The 13,942-nt window shown below is 45.3% G+C and overlaps 1 protein-coding gene across 5 annotated transcripts in view; it reads right to left on the reverse strand.

Annotated features, from left to right (window-relative positions):
• The window catches only part of NSD3 (nuclear receptor binding SET domain protein 3), a 300,258-nt gene that overhangs the window by 168,656 nt on the left and 117,660 nt on the right, over nucleotides 1–13,942 (reverse strand). For all 5 annotated transcript variants that reach the window (XM_063931538.1, XM_063931537.1, XM_063931536.1 and 2 more), the window contains exon 4: nucleotides 429–583. In XM_063931538.1, coding sequence (XP_063787608.1) covers nucleotides 429–583 — 155 coding nt within the window. The remainder of the gene's footprint in view (nucleotides 1–428; nucleotides 584–13,942) is intronic.

Genomic DNA, 13,942 nt, shown 5'->3' on the forward strand with positions numbered 1-13,942 from the left:
AGTGAAAATACACTCCCCCGTGGGCGGCGACTATGCATTTGACCGGCTGCAAAAAGTAGCTAGCGAGCGATCAACTCGGAATGATGGCCTATATCTGTAACATCTACCTATGTTAAAGCGGAGTTCACTGAACAGTGGAAACAAGCATAAAAGAGAGCTGGCAACAAATATACCAGTGTGCAAAATTTCATAGGAACGCTGCTTACGTACTGCACTGTATTGAAACACTCCTATTCTAGCCACGTTCTAACAACAGCTCCTGAACTTGTGATGTGACATTAACAATTGTGTCTTTGTGGAAGGTGGCGGAGAACCATGGTTTATTTTACAAATTAAAAAAACAAAAACAAATAAAACTGCTTGTAAAATGTTTGTTCTCATTAAAAAAAAAAAAAAAAAAGTTTGGATTTGCCTACACCAATATGCACCTTCAGTTTCTCTGATTGGTTAACTACTTTGGCATTGTCTTCAGCCACCAGCTGCTCGAACTGCTTCTGCCCCCGGTATTCCCGTATGCGCTTCTCGTGTATCCAGGCTCTCTCCGGCTCATTGCTAAAAAATTGCACATGGTATTCGCGAGCACCTGACAAAGAGAAAAATACATTGAAGAATTACTGCTTATTCACTAAAGTAAAAAAAGATGCATTGTCATTGAATTATTAAGCCGTGCAAGATGTCCGCTATGCTAATATAGACATGAGTACAGGTTGAGTATCCCATATCCAAGTATTCCGAAATACGGAATTTTTGAGTGAGAGTGAGATAGAGAAACATTTGTTTTTTGATGGCTCAATGTACACAAACTTTGTATAATACACAAAGTTATTGAAATATTGTATTTAATGACCTTCAGGATGTGTGTATAAGGTCAAATCACAAAAACAATGAAGCGCTGTACAACCAGAATCAATTATATCATTTAATCCCACAATACAATTTACATACAATTACACATATACACACACGGCCGGTGTTAAAATATATATTATATCTAAAAAAATAAAAAACACCTTAAAACAATTAATGATTATTTAATCAGAGGTTGAATATTCTCAGTCCCAAGAGACGTTTCAAAGCATTAATTCGTAACTGATAATTAGTAAAACACTAGTGCAATTGGTTAGTAGGCAGCCCAGTATCAATACTCATTAATCGCCCCTTATGTCTTTAAAACATCCTTAAATCCCCTCTCTCAGAAACACGGCCACAACGTGAATAATTCGGCAATTAGCTTGAACAGCCTATGACCTTATACCTTGGTCAGAACTTTGTCCATAGATGTTAGTATGAACTTTAGACACATGTATATTCGTAGGTTAATGGATTAATTATCTCCCCAAACAGCTGCAGGTAACACTCAAAAATGTTCCTCATTGGGGTCCCGCCGCACCACAGGTCCGTTTGCAAAGATGTCCCGCAGAGCATGTAAAGTACCGGATCCATGTAAGTCAATCCTCAACGCGTTTCCCCCCCCTTCACACTCAGCGGCTTCCTCAGGAGTAATGCTTTGAAACCTCTCTTGGGATTGATGAGTATTGATACTGGACTGCCTACTAACCAACTGCACTAGTGTTTTACTAATTATCAGTTACGAATTAATGCTTTGAAACCTCTCTTGGGACTGAGAATATTCAACCTCTGATTAAATAATCATTAATTGTTTTAAGGTGTTTTTTATATTTTAGATATAATATATATTTTAACACCGGCCGTGTGTGTATATGTGTAATTGTATGTAAATTGTATTGTGGGATTAAATGATATAATTGATTCTGGTTGTACAGCGCCTCATTGTTTTTGTGGTTTGTCTTTATCTATTGGAGATTCAGTGGTCTCCTTTATGAAGCTGCAGTATACCCAGAATAGTGCAATATATATATGCAGGGGATCCCTTGAGGAGTCAGCGCTTAGTGTTTTTATTTTTTCTTTAGTTGTGTGTATAAGGTGTATATGAAACATAAATGCATTCTGTGCTTAGACTTAGGTCGCCATGATGTCTAATTATGGTATGCAAATATTCCAAAATACGGACAAATCCAATATCCACAATACTTCTGGTCTCAAGCATTTTGGATAAGGGATACTCAACCTGTATTACGGTATAAACCATTAAATACCTTTATTCAGTGCTGTAAGAGGCACACATTGTTTTATGGTCCACAAATGGTAGGACGTCCCAAAACTACCCAAAACAGAAGTGGAGAAATGACTAAGAATAAAGACTGGCTGAAAAACTTTCCAAAGACAATCTGCACAGAAGAGAACAACTTGTAATCTTGGTCTGCTGAAGCCCCATGACACACCGTCCAAAGTTGACATTCAACATGCCAGACATGACAATGTCAAAACTGTGAAGGCTGATGCTCTTTTTCCCAATTTTATGGTTAGGTTTGGGGCTAGGCTGTAGTAAGGGTTAGTTAAGAACCCTATAGCAAACTGGATGGCCCACATGCCCAATGTCGACCTCCCATCCTTGCTGACATACTCAATGTCGACATAGTGAACGTCTACATTATGGACATCAACAATAGATACCAACCCCTGCCAAAGACATAGCAACTGCCTACAGGTCAAGACATGCCATGAGACCAAAGACCACAGGCACTGCCGCCACTGACTAGGCGCACCCCACTGCAAGTTACAGAGGCACCATGCCACTATCTCTATCCATCCAAGAGAACAGGAAATCCACGCAACTAAATCCCAGGTGAAGTACACTTAGATGAGAAGCCAAGAAAAGTATGTCTAGGTGTTGAAACACAAGTGGACTGAATATAGAATTTCTAATATAGCACTCTCTATGATCTTTAGAACATGTTTAACCATGAGAAGTAAAAAGGCAGCCAAACATGGCCCACTCCTGAGACTCGTGTAGCTTTGAGGTCCACGCTTGAGTAAGAAGGGATGGAAGTTTTGAAGAACCTATTGTGATCTTCTCAATTTGCGCCAGACTTTTTCCAAACCCTTTGAAAGACAAAAGACGACGACTACGGCTTCTAAATGCACAGCATTATATGAACAACTGAATTTTTAAGGACCTATCTCTACAGTACTATGGCTTCAAAAGACAAATTGTTCTGCCAGGCTAGAACAAAAAAGAAAAAAGAAAAAAAAAAAGAGGATTTTGGTACTTACCGTTATATAAATCCATTTCTCTGAATCCACTCAGGGACACTGGAGATCTCAGATAGCTGGGGTGTGAAGAATGCAGACCAGAGGTAGCACAATCTAATAAAAAAAATTAGGCACAGCTGGCTCCTCCCCCTCTACGCCCCCTAATCCCTCCAGTTTGAAAAATTGACAGAGAAGGGAACATGAAAAATCCAAGCCATACGGGAAGGAACCAACTGTACCAACACGTCAAACAGCAACCAGGAACATAATATCAGTGTTTGAATTAAATTTAACAAGAACAAGCAGGCTGACAGCACAGAGGTGGGCGTCCAGTGTCCCCGAGTGGATTCAGCGAAATTGATTTATCGGTAAGCACCAAAATCTCTTTTCTCTTTCATCTACTAGGGGACACTGGAGATCACAGACAGCTGGGGACGCCCCAAAGATACTCCCATGGGCGGGAGTGCAGTCCAAAGCCTGAAGAACCAAACGTCCAAACCTTGCATCTCTAGATACAACCGTATTAAACTTGTAGAAACGAGTGAATGTGTGTGCTGATGACCATGTTGTTGCTCTTCAAAGCTGGGTAGTGGAGGCTCCTCTAGATGCCGCCCATGAAGCACCCACTGATCTGGTAGTATGAGCACCTACCCGAAATGGAACTCGTACCACTAGAGTGATAAGCCTGCTTTATGGTTAATCGTATCCATCTGGCCAAAGTTTGGTTCGAAGCCGGCCAGCCCTTCCTGGGACCATCATACAAGACAAACAAAGCGTCTAACTTCCTAATGGAATTTGTGGCCTGTACGTACACCCGTAAGGCTCGGACCATGTCCAAGGCTAAATCCCCGTCTCCCTGGAAGGAGGGGACCACAATCAGCTGGTTTATGCGGAAACCACCTTAGGTAAAAACTCTGCCTTTGTACGGAGCTCCACTCTGTCTTCATGAAAAATGAAGAAAGGAATTTTACACGACAGAGCCCCTAACTCTGAGCCCCTCCTTGCTGAAGCTCAAGCTAAAAGCAGGGCTACTTTCCAGCTCAAGTTTTTCAGATGTCTTTTCCAAAGGCTCGAAAACTGGCGATCTCAAAAATTCTAAAACCAAATTTAGATCCCACGGGGCCGTGGGAGGACGAAAAGGTGGCTGTATTCTCAACACGCCTTGCAAAAATGTCTGGACCTCCTGCATGGCCACCAGACGTTGCTGATAAAAGATCGAGAGGGCTGACACCTGGACCTTCAAGGATCCCAATCTCATACTACCATCCAAACAATTCTGGAGAAAACGCTCTGGCATTAAACATTTTGAATAAAAACACTAGTTTAGATGCCTTTTCAGTTCCCAGTCTGTTTCGAAGCTTCGAATGAACTAAACCAAAAGAAGAAAAAAATCTTTCTACACTAGCTGAAGATGATTGAGCAGTCAGAAGCTGTTCAATAATGGGAAATACATTGTTTTGTATTGAAGTAAACATGAAGATTAAACCATGAGGTTTTCTGTGTATTGCCTGTTTAATGTGTTGGTGTTGTTTACTCTTTAAGACTGAATGTTAACTGTGTTTTTTTCCTGTCCTATGGGAATGTTGGGGGAGAAGCTTGATGCTAGGCAGGTTTAGCACCTTTCTTATCTGATTCACCTCCCTATATCTTTGTTGTGTGTGTGATTTACTGCATTGGTTCAGCTCACTTAGCTGAAAACCACAAGCAACAAGAATGTGGATTAATACCAGGGATTCCCTTACAATAGACTTTTTTTTAAGAAGTCAAGGTGTTGTGCCTGTAGTCACAGCATATTAAAAAAAATAAAAAAAAAATAGTTTTTTTTTTTAATAACAATTGATTTAAACCATGGTTTAAACCAGCCAACCCTGGTCTGAGGAATCAGAAAAACTGCTGTTTGCGGTTTCTATGTCTTAAATAGATCAAATACTTCAGGTTACTTAACCTCTTCCTCTTTGAAGTTAAGGACCTGTTTTACTGCTTCAATAAGGGATTCTAACCCCTTGACCTCAGTGTCCTCCTCCTAAGGACTGGCATCAATTATTGCCTCAACTGACTCTCCCTCCTCCTCATCATCTATGACAGTGGTTCTCAACCTCGGCCCTCAAGTAGCCCCAACAGTTCATGTTTTCCATATCACCTAGCAGTTGAACAGGTGTATTCATTACTCACTGACACGTTATAAAAGACCCACAGGTGGAGCAAATTATTTCACTTGCAATCTTGTGAGAACTGGAAAACATGAACTGTTGGGGGTACTTAAGGACAGAGGTTGAGAAGCACTGATCTATGAGACCCTCCTCCTCTTCAGACTCTTCCTGCAGGATAGGGAGGGGTCTCTTTAATGTTTTACGCACATTCTTTTCTACCTGTGCAGGCGAAGTTATTCTAATTAGGAATTCCTCCATAGTCTTGGAAAATCCTGCAGCCCATTCTAAATGTTGCTTGCAGGATTCCGCCATTTCCTTAGAAATATCTGCCAGGGCAAGTTCCAATTACCCAGACAGACCATTGCTCCCAGGTTGAGCGTCCATTCCCAGACATGTGTCGCAGACCCCGGAGCTGCAAACACTAGTGGTTATTTTTTTCACATTTTGAACAAACATAGCAAGTATTTGTGGTCTTGTTTGGTGCTTTAGACATGTTAAAAACACCCACACACCAAACAGCAGTAGTTTCACCTTATTTTAGAGTAGGAAGAGAAAGACCTTTGGGATATAGGGAGCAATAAACACGAAGTCACCAGCTGGAAATATATATAGAAAAAAAAAATTATAATAATAAACACATAAAAAATAAATAAAAATCTACCAGCCTGACATTTACAACCTTCACACCACTAACTGTTGAAACAGCTTGAGTTGATCGGGTTGAGTTTCTGTTGCTCCTCCTCCTCCGCAGGACCTATCAGCAGTGTCCTTTAAAAGAAAAAATTACTATATTCAGAACTATCTTGTCAGGAGAGCTCTATTCTCTAGCCGCAGGTACTGCTATCATGGACAACAACAACATATACCAAATGACTCCTATGCCAATCACCTAATAAGACTCAGGGAGGTCCGCTCGCTCTAGCTGCGTGCCTTGTAGAAAAATTAAAATGTCCGCCACTGCATTTTTATACACATTGCAGTCTGGTCTCCACTATGTGGAGCTGACTGCTGAGTTTTCTAGGTAACCCCCAAGCGCACTCCCTATGTACCTGTTGTACAGAGCTACGCTTCTCTGCTGCCGCCTTTGATCTTGGCAGAGTCCATCTACTATGGCGTCTCTCCGCCGCTTGCTCCCCCCTCAGCAACGCGTCACAGCTTCTTCCGCCGGCCGCACTCTGAGCGATGCTCCGGAGTACTGGCCTGCTGCATTGTGTGACCCCTTAGCCCAGGGCTGGCCAAACCGGTCCTCGAGATCTACCAACAGTTCATGTTTTCCAGGTCTCCTGGAGATCTGTAGAATTGTCAGTTAGGAATGAATGCAGCACATCTTAATTAGCAATGACTACACCTGTGCACCAGCTAGGTGGCCTGGAAAATGTGAACTGTTGGTAGATCTCGAGGACCGGTTTGGCCAGCCCTGCCTTAGCCGAACGGCTGTTACTGCATAGCCGCCTGCTGCCCTGAAATCTCTGCTGTGGGGAAATTAAACTAATGCCTGTAAGGGACTAAGCTGCCCTGTATATTCCAGCCTGCGCACCTACTCACAGCTCTCTGATCCAGATCTTCTGAGGGAGATGCTGATCCCTTCCACCGGGATCTTTGTCTCACTTAAACTGTTACGACAGTTTTTGGGAGACTTCACCTTCCTTTCTACTAGGTTAGGTCGGCTCAGCAAGATTTAATATCAAAATTTTTCTCTCATGGAGCAAGAGCTCCTTTCTTGTGCTGCTCCCTCCAGCACAATTTTTCAGACTGGAGGGATTAGGGGGCGTGAAGGGGGAGGATCCAGCTGTGCATAATGTTTTTATTCGATTGTGCTACCTCCAGTCTGCATCCTTCACACCCCAGCTGTCTAAGATCTCTAGTGTCCCCTAGTGGATGAAAGAGAAAAAAAAATAGGATTTTAATTGCCTACCGGTAAATCCTTTTCTCGTAGTCTGTAGAGGATTCTGGGGTCCACATTAGTACCATGGGGTACAGACTGGTCCACTAGGAGCCTTGGGCACTTTAAGAAATCAATAGTGTGCACTGGCTCCTCACTCTATGCCCCTCCTACCAGACTCAGTCTAGAAACTGTGCCCGAGGAGACTGACATACCTTGAGAGAAGGATATAACAGAACAGTGGTGAGATTCGAACCAGCACACACCAAACAAGAGGAAAGCCATGCTAACCAAACTTGAACAGGAACATCAACAGCTGAACTAACAACAATACTTAATGAAGTAACAGTGCAGGAAACACGAAGCACTGAGCGGGCGCCCAGTATCCTCTACGGACTACGAGAAAAGGATTTACCGGTAGGTAATTAAAATCCTATTTTCTCTTACGTCCTAGAGGATACTGGGGTCTACATTAGTACCATGGGGATGTACCAAAGCTCCCAAACCGGATGGGAGAGTGCTGAGGCTGCAAAACTGATTGACCAAACTGAAGGTCCTCAGAGGCCAAAGTATCAAACGTGTAGAACTTAGCAAACATATTCGAACCTGACCAAGTAGCCACTCGGCAGAGCTGTAAAGCCGATACACCACGGGCAGCCACCCCAGGAAGAACACACCGACCTAGTAGAGTGGACCTGTATTTTAGGAACCAGCAATCTTGCCATAGAATAAGCATGCTTGATAGTAAGCCTGATCCAGCGAACAATAGACTGCTTTGAAGCAGGACACCCAGTTTATTTGGGATCAAAGAGAACAAAGAGCGAGTCAGACTTTCTGAGACGAGCTGTCCACTTCACATAGATCTTCAAAGCCCTCACAACATCCAAGGACTTTGAGGTAGTAGAGGTGTCAGTAAGCACCGGAACCACAATAGGTTGGTTGATATGAAACACAGACACCACCTTAGGAAGAAATTGCTGACGCATCCTGAGTTCAGCTCTATCTTCATGAAAAATCAAATAGGGACTTTTGTGCGACAACGCCCCCAGTTCCGACACACGCCTTGGTGAAGCAAAGGCCAACAGTGTAACAGTCTTCCACGCAAAAAACTTTACGCCAACCTCCTGTAAAGGCTCAAACCATTCCGATTGTAGAAACTGTAACACCACGTTGACACGTTGAGATCCCAACGTGCCATGGGAGGCACAAAGGGCGGTTGGATGTGCAGAACACCCTTCAAGAAAGTCTGAACCTCAGGGATGGAAGACAATAGTTTCTGGAAGAAAATGGATAAGGCTGAAATCTGGACTTTTAAGGAGCCCAAACGTAGGCCCACATCCACACTTGACTGCAGAAAAAGGAGAAAACGTCCCAGTTGAAATTCCACTGCAGAAAATATCCTGTTTTCACACCAAGAGACGTATTTTTTCCAAATACGGTGATAATGTTTAGACGTTACCTCTTTTCTGGCTTGAATCAGGGTTGGAATAACCCTGTCCGGGATCCCATTCCGAGCTAGAATTTGACGCTCAACCTCCATAGCCGTGGTAAGTCTTGATAGACGAACAGTCCCTGTTGTAGAAAGTCCTCGCGAAGAGGTAGAGGCCACGAGTCATCTAGGAGCATCTCCAGTAGATCTGCGTACTAGGCCCTTCTTGGCCAGTCCGGAGCAATGAGAATTGCTTGAACCTTTTCCCTTTTTATTCTTTTGAGAATTCTTGGGATCAATGGAAGAAGTGGAAACACATAAACCATCTGGAAGACCCATGGAGTCACCAGAGCATCCACCGCCACTGTTTGTGGGTCCCTCGACCTGGAACAATACCACCTGAGCTTCCTGCTGAGACGAGAGGCCATTATGTCTATTTGTGGAATTCCCCACCGGCGTGTCAAGGACTCGAACACCTGCGGGTGAAGGCCCCACTATCCTGGGTGGAGGTCGTGTCTGCTGAGGAAATCAGCCTCCCAGTTGTCTACTCCCGAACTGAAGATTGCCGACAGTGCCACCGCGTGTCTTTCTGCCCAGAGGAAAATCCTTGTTACCTCTGACATTGCTGCTCTGCTCTTCGTTCCGCCCTGTCAGTTGATGTACGTTACTACCGTCACATTGTCCGACTGAACATGAATGGCATGATCTTGAAGATGCGATGCCTGTAGAAGGATGTTGTATATGGCCCTTAGCTCCAGAACGTTGATTGGAAGAATGGTTTCCTGACTTGACCATTTTCCTTGGAACTGTTCCCCCGGATGACTGCTACCCAACCTCTGAGGTTTGCGTCTGTGGTTAGCAGAATCCAATTTTAAATTGCGAACCATCGACCCTCGGTCAGGTGAGAAGTCTGAAGCCACCACAGAAGCAAAGTCCTGGCTTTTGGCGACAGACGTATACTCTGGTGCATGTGAAGATGCGATCCGGACCACTTGTGCAACAGATCCAGCTGGAAGGGCCTTGCATGAAACCTTTTCGCCAGAAGGCGAATGCATAGATGCACCGATATCCGGGCTGGTTTTAGGACATCCCGCACCATCACTTGGGTTACGAATGCTTTTCCAACGGAAGGAGAACCTTCTGCTCCTCCATATCCAGTATCATCCCCAGGAACGGAAGCCTCCGTGTTGGTTCCAGGTGAGATTTTGGTAGGTTCAGAATCCACCCGTGAACCTGGAGTATTCGGGTTGAGAGGGCAATGCTGTCTAACAACCTCTCCCTGGATGGTGCTTTTATCAGCAGGTCGTCCAGGTACGGTATTATGTTCACTCCTTGCTTGCTTGCGGAGAAACATCATCTCTGCCATTACCTTGGTGAACACCCTCGGTGCCGTGGAGAGGCCAAATGGTAGGGCCTGGAACTGAGTGACAGTCCTGCAGTGCAAACCGTAGAGAAGTCTGATGAGGTGGCCAAATCGGGATATGAAGGTACGCATCCTTGATGTCCAGAGACACCAGAAATTCCCCCTCCACCAGACCTGAGATCACCGCTCTCAGAGACTCCATCTTGAACTTGAACACCCTTAAGTAGGGGTTCAGTGACTTGAGGTTTAAAATGCGCCTTACCGAACCATCCCGTTTCAGTATCAAACAGGTTGGAGTAATGACCCTTGTTTTGAAGTTGAAGTGGAACTGGGACAATGACCTGAGTTTGTACCAGTTTCTGAATTGCTGCCTGCAAAGTCATACCTGCTTCTGGAGAAGCTGGTAGGACTGATTTGAAGAATCTGGGAGGTGGGAGTTCCTGAAACTCCAGTCTGTATCCCTGGGCAACAAGGTTTTTGACCCAGGAATCCTGGCATGATGTTGCCAAACGTGACTGAAATAACGTAACTGGGCTCCCACCTGCCTTTTCTTCCAGGCAGTGCGGTCCACCGTCATGCTGAAGGCTTTGAGGAAGCAGAACTGGAGGTCTGTTCCTGAGAACCTGCAACTGCTGGTTTTCTGGGTTTACCTCTATTGACTTTAAAGGCTGTAGAAGAACCTTTGGATTTTCCTTTAAATTTCGCTGTCCGAAAGGACTGCAGAGTTGGAGCTCAATAGGTTTTCCTAGCTGGGGGTGCTGCGGAAGGAAGGTATGTAGACTTACCCGCCGTAGCCTTGAATATCCATGTATCCAGTTCATCTCCAAAAAGGGGCCTCACCTGTGAATGGTAGGCTTTCCACGCCTTTCCTGGAATACGCAGTCCACTGGCATAGCCATAAGCCCCTGCGTGCTGACACTGCCATGGCAGTGGTGTGTGAGTTGAGCAAACCAATTTCCTTTATGGCCTCCACCATAAAGTTAGCAGAATCCTGAATATGCTATAGGAGTAAAATTATCTCGTCCCTGGGTAAGGAATCTAACCCGTCAATTAGATTACCTGACCATTTAGCAATGGCCCTAGTGATCCACACACAAGCAAAAGTGGGTCTCTGGGCCACCCCAGCAGCAGTGTATAAGGATTTGAGAGTGGTCTCAACCTTGCGGTCAGCCGTGTCCTTTAAGGATGCTGCCCCAGGAACAAGTAAAACTCTCTTATGTGACAACCTAGATACCGATGTGTCCACAATCGTCGGGTTTTCCCATTTCTTTCTATCCTACAGAGGAAAGGGGAAGGACATAATTAACCTTTTAGGGATCTGAAATGGATTAGCTCAAGTTACTTCAAACAGGGAATTCAATTCCTTTGATGCAGGAAAAGTAGTTGAGTATTTCTTTTTTTACATTAAAATAAGACTCCTCCTCTACCTCCGCCACCTTGTCAGGAATGTGCAGGACATCCCTAATAGCTTCTATCAGGGCCTGTATTCCTTGTGACGGGACCGCATCTCCCCCATTCGCATCCACTTCACCCTCTTCTGTGTCTGACGTATCATCATCAGTATCAGCATGCATGAGTTGGTGCCAGAGTACGCTTTTGTGGGCAAATGGCAGGTGTCTGAGACGCTGGCATGGGAACTGAATCTCTATTCATCAGGTCATCCATAGACTGTCTTAAGTATTGTGTCTCTTTCTCAGTATGGGCTAATTTAGTAGAAATATTAGATATCATCCCCTTAATGGAATCCAACCATGGGGGTTCTGACACACTAGCCTGAGAATGTGTACTATACTGGGTACATGGTAGCGAGTCTCCCGGGGAGGACAGACACTCTGCTGTGCAGGAAACACAGTCCCTGGACATGGCAATGGGAAGGGACACACACACCCACACACAGAAGGTGAAAACACAGTGTAACCCACACAGAGCCCGCAGGGAGACACAGAAATTGGAGCCAGCCACAATGCGCCCTTCTAGCCAAGTAAACTAAGCTGGGTTGCCACACTATGTCCCTTAAGAGGGCTTAGTATTCTACAACCCCCCCCCCCCCCCTTCTAAGACCCCTGGCACCGCTTAGGAGACGTGGTGTCTTTGTGGAGGAGCTGCGCTTCCCTGTGATGTGTAAGCTGCAGAGGGAAAATGGCGCTGGTGAGCTGCTGGATCCGCTCATAGTGAAGCCCCGCCCCCGTAATGGCGTGCGGCTTCCCGGTTCTTTTATACTGGCCTGAGGTTTGCTTAACAGAGGGTTAGAACCCTTGTGAAGCTATTTGCCAGTGTGGGTATTCATTGGTGGCTCAGCGCGCACCTCACAGCGGCAGATACTCACCGCAGGTCCTCCTGAGCCCTGGAGTGTAGCGTGTATGTCAATGATGCGCTCCTACCCTTATGCCGCCATTACCACCGGTGACCCGCTAACTGGGACGCCGGCGTTCTACTCACCACTCTTCTTTCTTCTGGCTCTGTTAGGGGTGGCGGCGTGCTGTGGGAGGGTATGCTCGCAGTGGTGAGGCTTGCGAATGACTCCCTCAGGAGCTCAGTGTCCTGTCAGCGGAGAAATGGGACCATCAACTCTTTAGCTAGTTGGGCCGTTCTGCCCCCTAAGTCCCACGAAGCAGGCATGCTGGCGCCATCCAGCAGTGCCTGTAAAATAACAAACAGAAAATAAATGCAGAAAACTCTTCAGGAGCTTCCCTAAGCGTGACCGGCTCCACATTTTCTAAACTGAGTCTGGTAGGAGGGGCATATAGGGAGGAGCCAGTGCACACTATTGATTTCTTAAAGTGCCCAAGGCTCCTAGTGGACCTGTCTATACCCCATGGTACTAAAGTGGACCCCAGTATCCTCTAGGATGTAAGAGAAAAAAAGTCAAAGATGTTAGCCAAGAAAGGTCAAACATGCCTGAATAATAGAGGCGCCTGAGACAATGCGCTGTGCACAAATCCCTTACAGTCTGGCCTTACAAAGAATTCTGGGTATTGAGTCAATGGAGCAATAGCGTAAATAAATGAAATTGCCAAGGGTTGGCAAGATGATCCTGAGACCTGTTACTATGGAGAGGAATGCTTGCCATTTAGCGAGGATGGCAGGAGATTCACCACAGTTATAATACAGCTAAGGTATTCCAGGGACTAGAGTTTAAGTAGTAGAGTCACCACCCGCCTCCTGGATTAAGCCTTCATCAGAATGTCATCCAGACAAAGAACAATCATAAGGCTCCAAGAATGCTGTTATGGAAGCAATCGTTTTGGCAAAAATAATCAAAAAAATAACATTTTACTTACCGGTAAATCTATTTCTCGTAGTCCGCACTTGGGACGGGCGCCCAGCATCCACTACGGACTACGAGAAATAGATTTACCGGTAAGTCAAATCTTATTTTCTCTAACGTCCTAGTGGATGCTGGGGACTCCGTAAGGACCATGGGGATTATACCAAAGCTCCCAAACGGGCGGGAGAGTGCGGATGACTCTGCAGCACCGATTGAGCAAACACAAGGTCCTCCTCAGCCAGGGTATCAAACTTGTAGAACTTTGCAAAAGTGTTCGAACCTGACCAAGTAGCCGCTCGGCAAAGCTGTAATGCCGAGACCCCTCGGGCAGCCGCCCAAGAAGAGCCCACCTTCCTTGTGGAGTGGGCTTTTACTGATTTTGGAAGCTGCAATCCAGCCGCAGAATGAGCCTGTTGAATCGTGTTACAGATCCAGCGAGCAATAGTTTGCTTTGAAGCAGGAGCACCCAGCTTGTTGGATGCATACAGGATAAACAGCGACTCAGTTTTCCTGACTCTAGCCGTTCTGGCTACATAAATCTTCAAAGCCCTGACTACATCCAGTAACTCGGAATCCTCCCAGTCACGAGTAGCCACAGGCACCACCATAGGTTGGTTCATATGAAAAGATGACACCACCTTTGGCAGAAATTGTGGACGAGTCCGCAATTCTGCCCTGTCCATATGGAAAACCAGATAGGGGCTTTTATGTGACAAAGCCGCCAATTCTGACACAC

The sequence above is a fragment of the Pseudophryne corroboree genome, chromosome 6, assembly GCF_028390025.1.
Source record: "Pseudophryne corroboree isolate aPseCor3 chromosome 6, aPseCor3.hap2, whole genome shotgun sequence".
Lineage (NCBI taxonomy): Eukaryota > Metazoa > Chordata > Amphibia > Anura > Myobatrachidae > Pseudophryne > Pseudophryne corroboree.